A 20,146-nucleotide genomic window follows, 5' to 3' on the forward strand; every position below is an offset into this window, starting at 1 on the left:
ATTACATTTGTGATTAATTTGATGACAAATAATGATATCTCTAAAATATATTCGTTCACATGAATTAATCAATTTTCGTTTAAATCGATTCTACACATTTTCTTTCCATATCATTACTGTATTTGTGGTAAAAAAAAATAAGATCGACTCCGTTAGTTTTACATTTTATTTTTTGTGTGTGCAAAAGTGTCTTGGCTCACTCCCCACGCCCCTCCCTATAACCGTTGAGTCCTTCACTATATATTCCTGGTCGCACCGTTCCCCGACTTGTCAGGAGTTCGGAGGCCAACAGAATAAAGGGAAAAGGCCAAGATGCAGCACTTAACTTTATTGACTTTGGCGCTCACCTTGATTGCAACGATTTGTTTTGCAAAGTCACCCTATCAATCAGTTCTTCAGCACAGCAGAATAAGAGGCAGACAGCATGGGTAAGGCGCATACGTTATTATTCCAATGATAATGTGCACATAGAAAGTTCTGAAATTTCAAATGGCAAAAGCAAACATAACTTTTGGTTCGTATAATTACAAAGCATGATTTATGTTTTATGCTATAAAATATATAGCCTTCTAGAGCTACTGATTTTTAATGGCATACTGTGTTGTACTTCACAACTAATTCAATATAAGTGATAGGTAAACTCAAAGTGTCTACTGTAATGTGCCGGCAAAATAAAACTGAATGAAATATTCTCTCATCTCTTTTAGACCCAACGTGTGCGCGATGCAAAAGATACAGGGGACCGACAAGAAATATTTCACCAACTGCAAACAATGGTACCATCGCAAGATCTGCGGCAAGCCAACGTGAGTGTAATATAAACATGTTATTCACATGCACGTTCATTTGAATGGTTGACAGTGAGTTGATTTATTACAACATGCTGCGTCAATATATTGGTATTATAGCCTACTAGTGTAGACTATACATATAGTGTGCATGGATAAGCTGGCTATCATAAGGAAGGAAGATCTGAAAACTTTTTTGTCATTTGTGCTGAGCATATCTTCATTTAGATATGAAAACAATATATTCTAAGTAAGATTGATCAGTTTTCCACTGGGGTAAATAAGGAATTTTCCTTTTGTGTGGGTTTATTGAAGGAGAACTCCCAACTAAGATTGTCAAGCTGAACGAAAAGTAGCTGAAACATTTAACCTTCACCTCTACACTGCTGAAGGCAGCAGGGCTAAAGACAGAAACCAACAGAAGAACTGAGTTCTACCATGACCTTTGCATCCCAAATTGCACCCTATTCCTTGTATAGTGCACTACTGTTGACCAGGGCCCATTTGGGACGTAACCATATAATAGAGATAGATGGTGTACAGGGAGAAGGAATTGATTTCACTGAGCTATGCTAAATTGGTACATTTTCCAGTCCAAAACACCAGCTTGCATAACATCTAAACCTTCAGAGAGAGTAAGCATGATGAAGGTGACAGTTATAAGGAGCACATAAGTGAAATTCCTTCCTGAAACAGTAGCCCAACTATTTAAGTCGCTAACCATAATAACTTGCTGTTGAAAAAGTGACATGCAGTGAGGTCTGTTTTCAATCATCTGCTGGGATTAACCTTGTTCAGATTGGTTCAGTAAGGCAATCAGCTAGCTCCACGTTGAAGTGGGAAGTTCTTTTTCTTCATCCTTTTATGAGAACCTCTCCTGCAGTCGTTGGGTCCTGCCAGGACAGTCTGATGCCAGTGTAAATGAAAGAGAGTGTACGTCCTAAACGGCACCCTATTCCCTATATAGTGCACTACTTTTGACCAGAGTCCTATGGCCAATGGCACCTTATTCCCTATAGTGGGAATAAGGTGCCATTGACACCTTATTCTCTGCAAGACGTCCCAACAGTCCTGGGAGAGAAAATATCCTGTAAAAGGTGTTAGAGACTTAATGGTCCAATGTTTAAAACGTTCAGCTGTATTAGTCTCTGCTCTAGTTGTAGTAGTCTGTAGTCTAGCTGTAGTAGTCTCTAGTCTAGCTGTAGTAGTCTCTAGTCTAGCTGTAGTAGTCTCTAGTCTAGCTGTATTAGTCTGTAGTCTAGCTGAAGTAGTCTCTGGTCTAACTGTAGTAGTCTAGCTATAGCAGTCTGTAGTCTAGCTGTAGTAGTCTGTAGTCTAGCTGTATTAGTCTAGTCTAGCTGTAGTAGTCTCTGGTCTAGCTGTAGTAGTCTCTGGTCTAGCTGTAGTAGTCTCTGGTATAGCTGTAGTAGTCTAGTCTAGCTGTAGTAGTCTCTAGTCTAGCTGTAGTAGTCTGTAGTCTAGCTGTGGTAGTCTCTGGTCTAGCTGTAGTAGTCTCTGGTCTAGCTGTAGTAGTCTCTGGTCTAGCTGTAGTAGTCTCTGGTCTAGCTGTAGTAGTCTCTGGTCTAGCTGTAGTAGTCTAGTCTAGCTGTAGTAGTCTCTAGTCTAGCTGTAGTAGTCTCTGGTCTAGCTGTAGTAGTATCTGGTCTAACTGTAGTAGTCTCTAGTCTAGCTGTAGTAGTCTCTGGTCTAGCTGTAGTAGTCTCTGGTCTAGCTGTAGTAGTCTCTAGTCTAGCTGTGGTAGTCTCTAGTCTAGCTGTAGTAGTCTCTGGTCTAGCTGTAGTAGTCTCTGGTCTAGCTGTAGTAGTCTCTGGTCTAGCTGTAGTAGTCTCTGGTCTAGCTGTAGTAGTCTCTGGTCTAGCTGTAGTAGTCTCTGGTCTAGCTGTAGTAGTCTCTGGTCTAGCTGTAGTAGTCTCTAGTCTAGCTGTAGTAGTCTCTAGTCTAGCTGTAGTAGTCTCTAGTCTAGCTGTAGTAGACAACATGAAGCATGGACAACTATTTCTAGACCATTTTGTTTTACTAGCTTATTGATAATATATATACAGTACCAGACACACCTACTCATTCAAGGGCATTTCTTTATTTTGACTATTTTATACATTGTAGAATAATAGTGAAGACATCAAAACTATGAAATAACACATATGGAATCATGTAGTAACCAAAAAAGTGGTAAACATATCAAACTATATTTGAGAATCTTCAAAGTAGCCACCCTTTGCCTTGATGACAGCTTTACACACTCTTGGCATTCTCTCATCCAGTTTCACCTGGAATGCTTTTCCAACAGTCTTGAAGGAGTTCCCACATATGCTGAGCACTTGTTGGCTGCTTTTCCTTCACCCTGCGATCCAACTCATCCCAAACCATCTCAATTGGGTTAAGGTCAGGTGATTGTGCAGGCCAGGTCATCTGATGCAGCACTCCATCACTCTCCTTCTTGGTCAAATAGCCCTTACACAGCCTGGAGGTGTGTTGGGTCATTGTCCTGTTGAAAAACAAATGATAGTCCCACTAAGCGCAAACCCGATGGGATGGTGTATCGCTGCAGAATGCTGTGGTAGCCAAGCTGGTTAAGTGTGCCTTGAATTCTAAATAAATCACTGACAGTGTCACCAGCAAAGCACCCCCACACCACTACACCTCCTCCTCCATGCTTCACTGTGGGGACCATACATGCAGAGATCATTCTTTTACCTACTCTCCATCTCACAAAGACACGGCGGTAGGAACCAAAAATGTCAAATTTGGAGTCATCTGACCAAAGGATAGATTTCCACCGGTCTAATGTCCATTGCTTGTGTTTCTTGGACCAAGCAAGTCTCTTTTTCTTATTGGTGTCCTTTAGTTGTGGTTTCTTTGCAGCAGTTCGACCATGAAGGCCTGATTCACGCAGTCTCCTCTGAACCGTTGATGTTGAGATGTGTCTGGTAACTCTAATGAAACTTTCAAAGTTCTTGACATTTTCCGGATTGACTGACCTTCATGTCCTAAAGTAATGATGGACTGTCATTTCTCTTTGCTTATTTGAGCTGTTCTTGACATAATATGGACTTGGTATTTTACCAAATAGGGCTATCTATAATATATTTCAATTTGTTCAACACTTATTTTGTTACTATACGATTCCATGTTATTTCCTATTTTTGATGTCTTCACTATTATCCTACAATGTAGAAAATAGTAAAAAATAAAGAAAAACTCTGGAATGAGTAGGTGTGTCAACTTTTGACTGGTATTATATATATATATATAAATAGGATATATATTATTTAGTTTCAAAAGAATGGCTGACAAATTAATATATTAGTAGTAACAGTAATGGAAATTGGTTTGCGTTAGTTTTTGATCTTCATGTTAAGCTCATGAGTTAGACACAATCCTGTTAGTTTGGTTCTCAGCAATGAGGAAATGACTCATCCAGGAATCATTGAGTCATCAACTTTGTTGCTGTATCCTCATCTCTTTTTGTGACATCAACAACGATGGGAAGTTTGACAAGTTTTAGTGTTAGTTTGGACAAAATAAATTACTGGGTTAGCTATGTAGTTGGTTTGGGGGAGATACATGATGGGTAGTTAATTTGGACGAGATAAATGCTGGGTTAGCTAGGTAGTTAGTTTGGAGGAGATACATGGTGGGTTAGCTAGGTAGTTAATTTGGACAAGATAAATGCTGGGTTAGCTAGGTAGTTAGTTTGGAGGAGATACATGGTGGGTTAGCTATGTAGTTAGTTTGGGGGAGATCATTTCTGGGTTAGCTAGGTAGTTAGTTTGGGGAGATAAATAGCTGGGTTAGCTAGGTAGTTAGTTTGGAGGAGATGCATGGTGGGTTAGCTAGGTAGTTAATTTGGACAAGATAAATGCTGGGTTAGCTAGGTAGTTAATTTGGATGAGAAATGCTGGGTTAGCTAGGTAATTCGTTCGGGGGAGATAAATGCTGGGTACTTAGTTTGGGGGAGATAAATGCTGGGTATTTAGTTTGGGGGAGATAAATGCTGGGTATTTAGTTTGGGGGAGATACATGGTGGGTTAGCTATGTAGTTAGTTTGGGGGAGATCAATTCTGGGTTAGCTAGGTAGTTAGTTTGGGGAGATAAATAGCTGGGTTAGCTAGGTAGTTAGTTTGGGGGAGATATATTCTGGGTTAGCTAGGTAGTTACACAGTAGATAATGGATACCTTGTATCTCTCTAATCAATCAGTCTGGGTAGTGTTAAATAGCTCGACCACCTCAGAGTATAAAAGGACAACTCAGGTTACCAACATCAATCTTCCAGATAGGCCCTGTCCTGGACCTTGGGCAGTCAAGGCACTGACAGCCTTCCACAGTAGTGGCGGTTTGATTGACGTCAATGTTAACATCCCTGCAGGGGGCAAGATGGTATTGGTTATTGCTCTGTCTAACATTCCTCTGAGATTGTGTTGTAGGTTTTGCATGGCATGGGAAAGCCATGTGTCGACCATTGCACCATTATACTGCCTTTGGAATGGGTGTGCTAAGAAAACATGCATTTGCTATTTAGGATGTGTGTGTGTGTGTGTGTGTGTGTGTGTGGTGTCTTCTGTTCCTGGCTTTTTCTTGTTATTTGATCTCCCTTGATAAGTATTGTGAAATTATCTAGATGTTTCCTGTAGAAAATTGAACCACAGACACGAACTTGATGACTTTGTAATGGGAGACGTTTGCTGGCGATTCACAACAGTGTTTCTTTCATTGGAAATCTCATGAAAGTTGAAGAGGAAGTGAAACTTTGCTGTGGGCGCTGGATGTTTGGAGGAAATGATGGCTTTAGAGGGCACTGTTGAGGGACTTCCATCCATAAACACACACTAATCATTCATAAGGGAGCCAGGAAAATTGACTTTTTCCATAGCAAGCTAGACCTACTGTGTCAATTTGAGAGGGCTGGGACTGGGAGTTAGAGAGTTGCGTTCAAAAGGACAAACCTGGGCTTGTGTCAACAAAGGTTCCAAAAAGCTTTTATCAGTTTAGATTTAATTACATTTACAGACAGACACAGACATCCATGGAAAGAGGGAGCTGACCTTTTAAAATACTATTCAGAATATTTATTATACTTTATCATTTTCTCTAGCCTGTCTGAGGTGCCAAATGAGCAGTGGGTTTGTTGTTTTGGGACTATTCTATTGGCCTGTTAGGCCAGGCAAGCAACAACAACAAAAAACACAGAACATTTTTTAAGTGATTTCAAATAGTATTTGAACCCAGGTCTGGATGGAGGGGAGTTTTGAACACTGAGGTGTGTTAGCAGCTTTCATTGTGCTGAACTGAACAATCCCTGTCTGTGTGACTGTGAGTGACCACTGGGCTTAACAGGTAATGGGTTAGAATGCAGGCCATGGGGACATGGTGCTGCTGGTGCTAGAGGTTACAGCTCACTTGAGGGGAGACCTCATAACTCTGAGTCACCAATAACCCTAACAACACCCCTTAGTTACCTCCCAACAGCCCTTAGCTACCTCCCAACAGCCCTTAGCTACCACCCAACAGCGCTTAGCTACCTCCCAACAGCCCTTAGCTACCTCCCAACAGCCCTTAGCTACCTCCCAACAGCCCTTAGCTACCTCCCAACAGCCCTTAGCTACCTCCCAACAGTCCATAGCTACCTCCCAACAGCCCTTAGCTACCTCCCAACAGCCCATAGCTACCTCCCAACAGCCCATAGCTACCTCCCAACAGCCCATAGCTACCTCCCAACAGCCCTTAGCTACCTCCCAACAGCCCTTAGCTACCTCCCAACAGCCCTTAGCTACCTCCCAACAGCCCTTAGCTACCTCCCAACAGCCCTTAGCTACCTCCCAACAGCCCTTAGCTACCTCCCAACATCCCCTAGCTACCTCCCAACAGCCCTTAGCTACCTCCCAACAGCCCTTAGCTACCTCCCAACAGCCCTTAGCTACCTCCCAACATCCCCTAGCTACCTTTAAAGTCCCACTCTCAACGCCAATGCATTGGTTCTTCTGTTTTTCTCAGCAATCACACTATGTTTTGAAGTAGTAACATTTGACTAAAGGTGAATCCCGGAGCTAAGTAGTCTGTAAAGCTTTATACACGGTCACTTTTACTACAAATTACATCTTGTTTTTTTTGTCTGGGAAAGGAACCTTTTAGTTTTTTGATTAAAAAAACAATTTTTTGGATATAGTACCTATGAATAGAAAGCCAGAGTGAGAGATGACTGTGTGGGACATTCTAATCTATCTAGCATGCTAATTTCATCATGGAACCCATAAAGTTAAATGGACCTTAACTCTCTTCTTTAATACTTCTGTCTGGTGGATAGCTTGCCTCAACACTTGGAAGTCTCAATGTACGCTGTGTTTGAATTATGCGACTTTACTGTTTATTTTGTCAGAAATCCATAGCTACCATCTTTGTTTATGCTTGTGGAGAACAAATCGAAGTTGAGTTACCATCTGTTTTGAAAATCTGACTGGTTTGGTTTCCAGGCTACTGTGTTTTAAAGGGTTTCCCCATAACCACCCCACCCTCGCTGAATGTTAGGATTGTCACCTAACCATGTTTCTGAGCTGCCAACTACCCTCTCCCTAGGAGTTTAACAGTAGCTAATTGCTCAGATCCTCGCCTGGTCTTTAACAGCTTTTACAGTATAGTTCATTATGCTGGAGTTAACTAGGGTTGACGTGACAAGTGGGTATAGATGTGTCTGGCTCAGGTAGTTTTCCATTGACTTTCATCAATGTTAGGACTCAGAGTTGATCCTCTTTTACATTTTAGTTATTTAGCAGACTATTATCCAAAGCGACTTACAGTTAGTGCATTCATCTTTAAAATAGCTTGGGCAGGAACTCTGCTGAAGAGCTTTGAATGGGATTTGACGCCCCCCCCAAGATGCCAAATCATTTTTGCGTAGCTTTCCACACCTTTTGCCTTATCTTTTTTGACTGTGTTATGTATTGTTAATGTTGCCACTGTGTGTTCCTCACTATAACCTATGTGTGCCACTGTTTGATTAGCAATACTAATGTTTACACAATGGACTAGCATCCTTTATTTATTGTTTTCTGGTTGTATGAAGAACTTGCCACCGAATGTAGCTAGTTAAAACCTTCCTTTTCGTGGATATAGACCACTTATTTTTGACTTAACTTTAAGGTTCACATTTTTACCCGGTACACCTTCGCTTGGCCGCTCTCTCTTTGTTTTTACTGGCAGGAGCCTGTGTTTCAGTATCGCTCTCTTAGTCCCCTTTCAGGAGTTTCCTTTGGCCAACCCTGGGTCTGTGGGTTCCTCTCTCTCTCTCTCTCTCTCTCTCTCTCTCTCTCTCGCTCTCTCTCTCTCTCTCTCTCTCTCTCTCTCTGAGGAAATTAGCTTTTTATGACCTTCCAGGAGCAGCTGAGCCCAGTTCAGATTTATTGTGGAAATATCTCAAATGCACAAAATGACATAACTATGTGTATAGCATGTGGCTGTATCATTTAACCTAAGACACATTGCTCAATCTTTTGTAGCCTGGTCACAGATATGTTTGTAGCAAGACAACACACTTCAAAGGGTAAGGAGAAACTGACCTGTTGTTTTCATCTCTGATTGGCTGCACGTCATCCTTAACATGTGTTCTTATTGGTCAACAGGGTGATCAGCTATGAGTGTTGCCCCGGTTATGAGAAGCTTCCAGGAGAGAAGGGGTGTCCTGCTGGTAAGAAGAAATCTGCTTTATTAGCCTGCAAATCAAGTTATAGCTCAGTCACTTACTATCCATATAATGCAACAGCTAGTCATCAATTCATGTCATGACCAACTTGGGATAATTATTTTTAGACAAGAAGCCTTTCAAACAAAATATGGCATCTCACTTTGATTGTCAAATATACATCCATCAAATCAACATTTGAATTTCATACATTCCCCCATACGATGGTTAAGACTTTAAAATGTTTTCCAGCCTTGCCGTTAGTGAACATCTACAACACGCTGGGTGTGGTTGGAGCCGCCACCACTAAGATGTACTCAGAGAGGGCTCAGCTGAGGGAGGAGATCGAGGGACCAGGGAGCTTCACCTTTTTCGCTCCCAGCAACCAGGCCTGGGCGGCCCTACCCAATGTGAGTGTGTCAGGAGGACAACTCTCCCTTCACAGGAGAGGGATACACTGAGAAAACTGGAAATGAAGTATAATTCACCCCAATCCTGTTGCATCTAGAGATATTGTATAATGCTGACCTCAGACTACGTGTTATCAGCCTAACCAGCCAAGGTAGCGTATCAGCGCTTTTTAGGAGCAGTAGATACTAGAACCAAGTCTTTGGTCAGTATATGTAATGGTACGAATGGTTAACTTGTGACTGATCGTTGTTCTGATGAAAATAGGACTCTGGTTTTTATGGTTGTAGGAAATCCTGGATGCTCTGGTGAGCAACGTGAATATTGAGCTGCTCAACGCACTCCACTACCACATGGTGAACCGCCGTTTGACCTCTGAGGACCTGAAGCATGGATCTGCCTTCCCCTCCATGTACCAAGACTTCAACGTTCACATCCACCACTACCCCAACGGAGTGAGTAGCATTTGTCCAATGTTAATGTTGCATTATATTGGAAGCACTGGTGGCACCTTAATTGGGGTTCATAGTAATGACTGGAATAGAATGGTATTGACACATCAAACACAGGGTTTCCATCTGTTTGATACCATTCCATTCACTTCATTTCGGGTCATTTATTATGAGCCATCCTACCGTCACCAGCCTCCTGTGATTGGAAGGTATATGATGTTGTGACCTGGCCTGGTCCCAGATCTGTTTGTGCAGTATGATCTAGGCCATCTGGGACCAAGCAAGTTGGAAGCTCTAGAGAGACAGCTCAACAACAAAAGAGACATGAACAGATATGTCGTCAGCTAAAAAATATTTACTGTACAATTTTGATAATTTTTTCAAATGGTCACATGTTGACCATCGATCGAAAGCCAGCTAAATCATGAGACAACTTTTCTTTTCTTTTTTCTCTCGTCATTGCAGATTGTAACAGTGAACTGTGCTCGTCTGGTGAAAACAGACCAGCATGCGACCAACGGGATCGTGCACGTCGTGGACAGAGTCATCACCGCGGTTACCAACGACGTGCACACTTTCATCGACACCGATGATGATCTGGAGACTCTTCGTGTAAGTAAACGACTTTAACAGTTTGTCACTTCATTCATTCATTCACAGAACAGTCTATCACACAGAACTCTCTTACCATTTCCTACATGTTGAACATATGCTATGCAATGTTGTGTCAGCTATCGGAATGTTACATTCACTGATCATTGACACGGTCTCAGTCTTTTGTATTGTATGTGCAATTTGAATCATGTAGAGAAAAGCTGTGTTGATTCAGTGTGTTGATTCTCTGCGTTTTAGACTGCTGTTGCTGCTGCTGGTCTGACCCAAATGCTCGAGAGCGATGGTCACTACACGGTGTTCGCTCCAACCAACGAAGCCTTCGAGAAGATCCCTCCTGAAATGCTCAACAGGATCCTGGGAGACCCCGTGGCTCTGAAAGGTTGTTTTTTTAAGGACAGTTGGATATAGAACGGGGAGATAGATATTGGAGACGGAAAACCAATGACTTATTAACGTGAACTAAGTTCTACTTGTGTCTGTACTCTCCATCCAGACCTGCTGAACTACCACATCCTGAAGAACATGCAGTGTGCAGAGTCCATCACATCTGGTACTCCCCTGGAGACCCTACAGGGGACTGTTCTAGAGGTGGGCTGTGATGGGGCTGACATGACCCTCAACGGGAAGGCCATCATCCAGAAGAAAGATCAGCTGGGGACCAACGGAGTTATCCACTACATCAACGAGCTCCTCATCCCAGACTCAGGTAATTCAGACCAGAGCAATAGATAGCCGTCTGTATATGACTTGGAGTCAAACTATTGGACCTCTGGCTCCTTAATGTCATGATAATTACATTATCAAGCTCCTCATCTCAGACAGGTATTGAAAACCAGTCTTAAATTGAGAGTTGCGTCAACGTCAAATTTAAGCCTCTAATCCAAACCAATGAATCCCTGCCTTCTTTTATGAGATTATTAGTAATGATGAGTCACGTCTGAAAAGGTCTCTGACTGTCATAGGAGTTGAAAGTCGAGTCTAAGTCTGTCTGTCTGTCTGTCTGGAAGGCTACTTCAGTGAATATGAAGTAGATTCAACTCAATGGTTCATGTTGAGACAAGACCTCAAGGCTACTTAATGAAGAGTCTCTCTGTTCAATGAGAAATGTTTATTTATGTACTGATCTCTTTTTAAGCTAAGACTTTGTTGGAGCTGGCCCAGGGATCTGCCGTTACCACAGCAACCAAGCTGTTTGTTGATGCTGGTCTTGGCTCCCACCTTTCTGGCTCAGAGGCTCTGACCATCCTGACCCCTCAGAATGAAGCTTTCAAAGGTAACATCGATCAATGGCGCTATCTCTCTCTCCATCTGTTTCTCTCCCCATCTCCATCTCTCTCTCTCTCTGTCCCTCTTTCTCTGTCTCTCTCTCCCTCTCTCTCTCTGTATCCCTCCCTCCCTCTCGCCTCTCTCTGTGCTAACAAACAGCAGTGACTTGAGCCATGATTCTTGACCCATTTCATTGAATCAATCTGATAAATTCTGTATCTATTGTTAACAGAGGGTGTGACAATGACTGGTGACCTGAAGAAGCTGTTGAAGAACCACATCCTGAAGGAGCAGCTGTCTTCAGGGTCACTGTACTACGGACAAGAGCTAGAGACTCTGGAAGGAATCAAACTCCGAGTGTTCGTCTACCGTAACGTAAGTACCCTGTAGGACCTACAGCTGGCATCAGATGGTATAAAAGCCGAGGTGCAAATTGATCAATTGAGCTGAATTAAGAGAGTGATCTGAAAGTCTGAGCACAGTTGTTCTTATGCAAAAAGACAACTCATTACAGAGATTACCCTCTTCCTAAGGGTTAACTCATTAGAGGTTACCCTCTTCCTAAGGGTTAACTCATTATATAGATTACCCTCTTCCTAAGGGTTAACTCATTACAGAGATTACCCTCTTCCTAAGGGTTAACTCATTATATAGATTACCCTCTTCCTAAGGGTTAACTCATTACAGAGGTTACCCTCTTCCTAAGGGTTAACTCATTACAGAGGTTACCCTCTTCCTAAGGGTTAACTCATTATATAGATTACCCTCTTCCTAAGGGTTAACTCATTATATAGATTACCCTCTTCCTAAGGGTTAACTCATTATAGAGATTACCCTCTTCCTAAGGGTTAACTCATTACAGAGATTACCCTCTTCCTAAGGGTTAACTCATTACAGTGATTACCCTCTTCCTAAGGGTTAACTCATTATATAGATTACCCTCTTCCTAAGGGTTAACTCATTACAGAGATTACCCTCTTCCTAAGGGTTAACTCATTATAGAGATTACCCTCTTCCTAAAGGCTAACTCATTACAGAGATTACCCTCTTCCTAAGGGTTAACTGATTATATAGATTACCCTCTTCCTAAAGGCTAACTCATTACCGAGATTACCCTCTTCCTAAGGGTTAACTCATTATATAGATTACCCTCTTCCTAAGGGTTAACTCATTATAGAGATTACCCTCTTCCTAAGGGTTAACTCATTACAGAGATTACCCTCTTCCTAAGGGTTAACTCATTATATAGATTACCCTCTTCCTAAGGGTTAACTCATTACAGCGATTACCCTCTTCCTAAGGGTTAACTCATTACAGAGATTACCCTCTTCCTAAGGGTTAACTCATTATATAGATTAGCCTAAATACACTATCCCAAACTATACAAAGCATTATTGTGCTGTTTTCATATTAACAATGAACAGTTTATGGCTGGTCATCATTTTCTCCAAATGAGTGACAGAAGGAGGCAGCCAGATTAGTGGACCTTTACCCCTCGAAACATGTTTTGATCCAATGACACGAGAGAGAGTCCCTCTACACATCCTCATACTGTAGAATAGTTATCCAAGAATGTTGTTTCACACCGTTTTTCACAGCTCTGCTCTGTTCTCTCCTGGGTGGCAGATGAAGGTTGTTCGGGCAGCAGCTCTCACATTTCTGCTTTGTAATGGAATTTCCAGATGACCACAGTAAGCTTTTTTCCAGAGAGAGAGAGAGACCACTTGTGAGCCATCATTTCAGAGTGAAGGGCAGACAGGAAGGAAGCCATGTGCGTCCCTAATGGCACCCTATTCCCTATATAGTGCACTACTTTTGACCAGGGCCCATATGGCTCTGATCAAAGGTAATGTTCCCTCTTAATTTTTTGGGGGCACTGAGCACATTTCAAGTCTGCTGAGCGCATACTTGAACATTGTGAAAATTCTGTGCAACTTCCGGCACACTTTTACTGTGAACTCTTGAGGCTGTACCTACTTTAAGTTACAGTTTTAACAGTGGTCAAGTAGGCTACTGTGGCTATTTGATTCTAATGTAGGCCTACCAGAGTGGTCTACCATCAAAAACAATGGAGAAAATGCATCCCATAACATTTTAACATGGAAATAGCTGTTCTGTCATTAACAGACTACAGTAGCAGCCAATGTGTGGTGTTCAATGTTGGCCTACATTCCATGAGACTTCTGAAAAAAACATGCAGGGCTTGACATTAACCTGTTTATTCACTTGTCCTTTAGACAAGGAGGTGACTGGAAATGTTGTGTTGTTTGATGAAAGAAACCACTTGACAAAATAAAATTCATTATTATTCTCATACCATTTTTAGAGAGAAACAGACACATTATGCTTCCCTCTGTCTATTCACTACTAAGCTTATTCAAGCCTGTCTCAAATTACAACACTGTCCCTTTAAGACATTAAAAAAAAATCTCTCTACCTGACTGGCTTTTCGAAGATGTCTAGAAATGCATATGTTTTGTGCTCTTTTGGGAAACAACCACTCCACCAATGTTGACTAGAAATGAACTATAACTGGGCTAATAACTCACTAACTAGCAAAGGATATGAACAAATGTTCACAGGTGGCTACATGCAGCTTTGATCTCAAAACAAGCGCTCATGCTTTAAACGCAGTCCAGTTGAATGTGAATGGCACAGATCCATATATAGCAATGGATATTTGCCTATAGGCCTACTGCAGCTCTGATTGGTTATGGCGCACCGATTACGGGCCTGAGTCGTGCCTGTCAATGCAATAGAATCATATACTAATGCGCTCTGCCTACAATAAAATATCTTGCACAGTTAGTTTTGCATACTAATAAGTCTTGCATAGTTAATTTTTTTTCGATATGTTACATTGAAAGTGGCTAGTACTGCGTTGATTCGATCACAATTCCCACAGTAGAGTGAAACGTTGATAGTGTTAACTAAAGGGGACAAGTAGAAAGTTGAGTGGAGTTCCATCTTGCTACATGCCCGTGTGCAGGTTAGAGGGAACACTGGTCCAACCCAGTGCCCTATATAAATAATACGATGCTATTTGGGATGTTGTCATGGTGACGGGTAGAACAAACGTCTCTCTCTCTCTCTCTCAAAATAACAGAGCCTGTGCATTGAGAACTCCTGTATCGTTGCCCACGACAAGATTGGCCGTTTCGGTAGCATGTTCACAGTCGACAAGGTCGTGACTCCCCCAATGGGCACCATCATGGATGTCCTGAAGGCTGATAACCGATTCAGGTGAGAGTCAATGAATCAGTGAATGATTCAATGAAAAGGATTACCAAGTTTGTCCTCAATAATATCTTGAGGCAATATAATTCAATTTCATAAGAACAAGAACAGACATGTAGCATATGAGCAAAAAAAGATAGTAGCTTCTGCCTACGTTCCACAGCGTGTGTTCTGCTTCTGTAGCTAGATATCCTGAGAAGTCCCCCCATGCGTCTAATGTTTTATCCAGAACTGAAAGGCAATATGCTGCTTCATTTCCACCCACGTTCAGAGACCTGGCTCTTTTCTGTTTACTCTGTATCTTTTCACTACCAGTGATCTGTTCTGCCATGATTCAACTCATACATGTTCAGTAAATTTGGCACATCAGAAACCACAACTCATCGATGCTTTTTAAAACTTTCCTATTAGTCAACTGTCAAGTTCTGTTTCGTCCTCTGAAGTTTTTTTTTAGTTTTTTTTAACTGTGTGTGTTGGAAATCAGTCAGTTGTCAAGTCTTCTTTCTTCCTCTGAGGATGGTCTTTCTAAAGTGTGCGTTCCCTTCTTTTTTTCCAGTCTGTTGGTCGGTGCCATCCAGACGGCTGGCTTGACAGAGCTGATGAACCAGGCCGGTCCCCATACCGTGTTCGCTCCCACCAACGATGCTTTCAGCGCCTTGCCAAAGGCTGACCTCAACAAACTCATGCGTAAGGACATGCCTGGCTCCAGACATTCTAGTTTTTCTCGAACAAAACCAGTCTCAAACGAGAACACAGGGTTGAGGTCTGGTAATGTGAGACTAGGATAGTTATAACAGACACCTCTCTGCCATATGTGCTCTATCACATGCATGCCATATGTGGTGTATGCCATATGTGGTGTATGCCATATGTAGTGCATGCCATATGTGGTGCATGCCATATGTAGTGTATGCCATATGTGGTGTATGCCATATGTAGTGCATGCCATATGTGGTGTATGCCATATGTGGTGTATGCCATATGTAGTGTATGCCATATGTGGTGTATGCCATATGTAGTGTATGCCATATGTAGTGTATTTGGGTGACTGGCATACTGCCTTAACCAAACTGTGAACAGGTTTCATGACTGGCTTTGCAAAACAAAGCACTTTTCCAGCAAATAAAGAATCAATGGCACCTAAGGACAATCTGATTTGTCCCACAGTGAGAATATGTTCGGCAGACAGACAGAACTATTGGAATGAACCTAATAACCCATCTACACCCAGGAAATGATGACATGATGGAATGCATCTTGGATGCTGCCACTCGTATGAATGCCAAACAGCTGTGGGTAACTGGAGCCAGTTGTTCAGTTACAGTATGACCTACCTACAGTATACTGCAGCTATAATTACACTCGTTTGGGTATATAAAATCATTTATAAAAACAAAAAACCACTGCTGTTTGTTAATTATTGCCCTAACCGTTTCGCAAAACAACTATTCAGATGAGCAGGACCCGTTTATACAAATAACATTAGCATCATGTTGAAGAACTTCATGTTCAATAACTTGGCCACAGCAATAAGAATGTAGCTGTAATGCTAAAGTATATGCCAAATACCTTAACTCATCAGTTCCATGTTGTATCTTGCACAACCAATTCCTTTTCACTTTTTAAGCAATATTCATTCTTCAGTGTTTTAATGCGGACTAATAGTTTTCCTAATTCCTCTGTTTGTAAACGTCTAGACCATAGAGATACAACATGATCCGGTAAGTGTTCTAATATCAGCTTGTTGTCTAGGTAACCCCAAGGAGCTGGCCAGTGTGTTGAAGTACCACATGGCTAAAGAGATTCTGGTCAGTGGAGGAGTGGGCTCCCATACCAGACTGAAGCCTCTGCAGGGAGACAAGCTGGAGCTGAACATGGTACAGTAGGCCCTTATGACTGTTTGATCCTGGAACACATGATCCTGGAACAATTTAATCCGGGAACAATTTGATCCTGGAACAATTTGATCCTCGAACAATTTGATCCTGGAACACACGATCCTGGAACACACGATCCTGGAACACACGATCCTGCAACACACAATCCTAGAACACATGTGATCCTAGAACACATGATCCTAGAACACACAATCCTGGAACATTTTGATCCTAGAACAATTTGATCCTAGAACACACAATCCTGGAACAATTTGATCCTAGAACACACGATCCTAGAACAATTTGATCCAAGAACACGTGATCCTGTAACAATTTGATCCAAAAACAATTTGATCCTAGAACACATGATCCTAGAATAATTTCATCCTAGAACACATGATCCTGGAACAATTTGATCCTGTAACACACGTTTGATATTGATACTACTAACATGTACTACCATGTAATATCAGTACTACCATGTAATATCAGTACTGACATGTACATGTTTTTCTTTTTATTGATGATTTTGTTTTCAGTGGAGAAAAGAGGTACTTATTTTGTTGTGTACTTCTATTGCTTACATCACTTGTGTACAATGTATTGATATACATTCTTTCAACATGACTTGATTGTCTTGAACCCCTGTAATAAAAATATTAAGTATCATCTTATAAATGCCCTGTATGTTTTTCTCCTTCAGAGGAACCAGACCGTGTACATCAACAAGGTCCCAGTGGTTGAAGCCGACTTGATGGCCACCAATGGAGTTGTCCACGCTGTGGGAGCCATCATAAAGCCACTGCGTAAGAGCAATCGCTTTACTGTCCATGAATACTGAATAAACCATCTCACATTACTGTATATAACGTACTGTATTATCCTCCAATTGTCATTCCAACTCTGTCTCGTTCTCTCTCTCTATCTCCTCCAGCTCCTAAGGTTGACAGGGAACAGGCTGATGCCCCCGTCTCTTCCATGAGAGTAAGACATTTAGACGGTTAACTTATCACGTCTCTTTTGACTGTCTTATTAGATGACCGTCGTTGTAAATCGGCAGCTATGTGAATGTTCATTATCTTAAAAATATGTGGTTTTTTGTATTTGCTAATTTATATCTAAATATTGTTGTATTCCTTTCTTCACAGACGGACTCAAGAATCGGAGTCAAAAATGGTAACTACTCTCTGATCTATATATCTCACAGTCTCTGTTGTTGAACTGGTGTTAAATGTTGTTATAATCTTTGTTTTTTTTCAGATGATCTCTTCCAGAAGGTCAGGAAAAGTCTCTCCAGCAGGACGATGACTCGCGCCCAGTAAAACAAATTTAAGAGGAGAAAAAAACATAATTGCCTACAGTACATTAACACAAAATCAGGGTATTGTTCCTTTTGTTTATGGAAAATATTATTTTCTAGAACTCTAAAAGGGAGTCTTATCGATCCAATTTTGTCAAATATGATCAATAATAACCCAGCGTTAGATGAAGACAGAGATGGGATATCTCTTAGTGGAATATGTTATATAATTGCTTTCATATACCAAAAACCGAAGATTTAAATTTAATAGAATTACTTGTCTGTTTTCTTGAATGTGAAAATGGTCATTCAAAAAAAACAGCAACTAGCTATGACTACATATACTGTAGTTTCATCAAAGTGTTTTGAATGTTCACACGTGTCTTCTGTTTTTAAATGTAAACGCAGAACAGATTTTTTGGGGGGAGAAATGTATACTGTATTTTGTTTTGATATGATAGATGTAGCATGTTCTGCATGTTTAAGCTGGAACGGAAAAGCTATTCGCAAATTAAGGTTGAAGTCATGACCTCTTGAGTTCTGATTCTGATTCTCTTTCACTTTTTTTTTGTCATTAAACCTGTTGAAAACAACAATGCACCCACAGTCAAGTCACATGCTTTCCATTTGTAACATACTGTAGCAATATATTTTTGTGTGGAAAGCAAAGAGCAATGGTCGCACATTTCAAAAATAAAATGTTCATTTTGTAAACCCCAGAATTTGTTTGGATTACTTAAACTTCTATCCACGACAACACGTCAGTGTTTCAAGATATTGGCACGGCAGTTGTTTATATTATATCATATCTGCGTTCCAAATAGCATCCTATTCCCTTTATAGCGTACTACTGGGGCTCTGGTCCAAAGGCAGTGTACTGTATAGGGAATAGGGTGCCGTTTGGGACGTAGCCTATCCAATGTCTGAGAACAATGTCTTCCTTCTGTTTGAATTAAACTAACTCCTGCTGAAAACCACCCTCACAGATCCTTCTGTAGAACAAAGTCAACACCTCAGTGTACAGGAACTGTAAAGGACATTTTTCTCATCCATGTGATTGTGATATCAATAATACTTGAATCCAAGACCAATACTTTCAATTCACCACTCACTAACATTGACTTTAATGTTAAGTTTTAAAATCTTTTTAAAGTTTGTGTATGTATTTTCTCTGGAGGGGGGGAAAAGGAAGAATTGTTATCAGTCAAGAAATTAGAACATAGGAACCCTTACTGTGAGTTCCAGTTTCTTGGTTGAGCCTCGGGAGAAGGGCCGTGTACAAGAATGTTGTAAGGTAGAGCGAGAGAGGGAGAGAGAGAGACCGATATATGCGTGCAATAGCCAGCTCCCAGTTGGCAGGTCTCCCGGCAAATGATCCGGAACAATGAATGAAACATTCCAAAAGTGTTTTATACTCTGGAGCAGACACTACCAAGCTGTTGGAGCTACAGGGGGCAGAGAGACCACTGGCTAGGAGCCCTGGTCAGGAACTGAAGGCCACTGACTTTTCTGGATGCCAAGAAACAATTTAACAAGTCTAAATATTGTGAGACAGATTATGGAGAAGGCAAAGGTCACGGCACTCATTAGAGTTCTGGAATTCCCACCGGATTCTGGAACTCTCTAATGTCAGAGTTCTGATTTTATAAGAGACTTGTTGCTCAAGGTAACAGATGGAGCAAAGAAAGTCAGGAAGCGTCATGTTGTTACATCCTTATTATTACATCAGTAACCAAACATGTAGTGACTTAATGTTGTTTCTGGATGTCATGTAGTTTATTACATGCTACTAGTAGCCTATAGTATATTGTGCAGCAAGACATGGTAGATTTGCACACCATTTTAAATGCAAAAGTCATGCAAGTTCAGAGGGTTTCTATGTCAATGTACCCATTGTTTAAGTTCAATCCTCTGTTTGATTCCTTCTTTACCTTAACTGTCCCCTCCTGGACTATGAGGAAGTCGGGCTAGCGCCCGTTATTTCCCTGTAATATGGAACATATTAAAAACACCTTGGCACGTGTATAAGATGAATAAATTGAAGGTAAAAGCCGAAGTGTTTATTAGTTTACTCCAATTGGGGGAACGGTGGTAGGGTTTGAGGGGAATAATAATAAAGGTATATTCTTTAAAAAAGTATGTATGTCTATATATGTATGTGTATGTATATATATATATGTGTATATGTATGCATGCATGTATGGATATATATATTTACCAAAACAATATATGGGGGAATGGAAATGATGCAGACAATTACATTGATGGAAGCAATATTCTTTCCGCAATATTAAGCTGATCCACCCCTAAAAATAAAAACAGTTAAAAATGAAAAATAAATGTAATAAAAACCACCTTGGCTTTAGTACTGCTTTCACCTGATGTATTCCTCTACTGGTCCTGTTCCTGTGCCTTTAACACTTCTTCAAGACACCTAGCCATAACACATTCATCCCCGAAGACAGCTGTTACCCATACTAGGAGAGGAAAGACAGGTAGCCTACTAAGC

The 20,146-nt window shown here is 41.1% G+C and overlaps 1 protein-coding gene across 3 annotated transcripts; it reads left to right on the top strand.

Moving 5' to 3' along the window:
• Positions 1–232: 232 nt before the first annotated feature.
• On the top strand, positions 233–18,351 carry LOC100195362 (transforming growth factor beta induced). Of its 3 annotated transcripts, NM_001140391.1 has the most exons (18): positions 286–428; positions 708–806; positions 8,424–8,488; positions 8,735–8,892; positions 9,181–9,345; positions 9,808–9,954; positions 10,195–10,336; positions 10,451–10,663; positions 11,093–11,230; positions 11,456–11,598; positions 14,330–14,466; positions 15,017–15,147; positions 16,213–16,337; positions 16,877–16,888; positions 17,041–17,143; positions 17,272–17,321; positions 17,486–17,513; positions 17,598–18,351. In NM_001140391.1, the coding sequence occupies exons 1-18, from the start codon at positions 313–315 to the stop codon at positions 17,657–17,659; spliced, it is 2,034 nt and encodes a 677-aa protein (NP_001133863.1). In that variant the 5' UTR covers positions 286–312; the 3' UTR covers positions 17,660–18,351. The 3 variants fall into 3 exon arrangements, with proteins under 3 accessions (XP_082811554.1, XP_082811553.1, NP_001133863.1); XM_082955427.1 differs by lacking the exon at positions 16,877–16,888 and having other exon boundaries at positions 234–428; XM_082955428.1 differs by lacking the exons at positions 17,041–17,143; positions 17,272–17,321; positions 17,486–17,513; positions 17,598–18,351 and having other exon boundaries at positions 233–428; positions 16,877–16,984.
• Positions 18,352–20,146: the final 1,795 nt, after the last annotated feature.

The sequence above is a fragment of the Salmo salar genome, chromosome 09, assembly GCF_965601325.2.
Source record: "Salmo salar chromosome 09, fSalSal1, whole genome shotgun sequence".
Classification (NCBI taxonomy): Eukaryota; Metazoa; Chordata; class Actinopteri; order Salmoniformes; family Salmonidae; genus Salmo; species Salmo salar.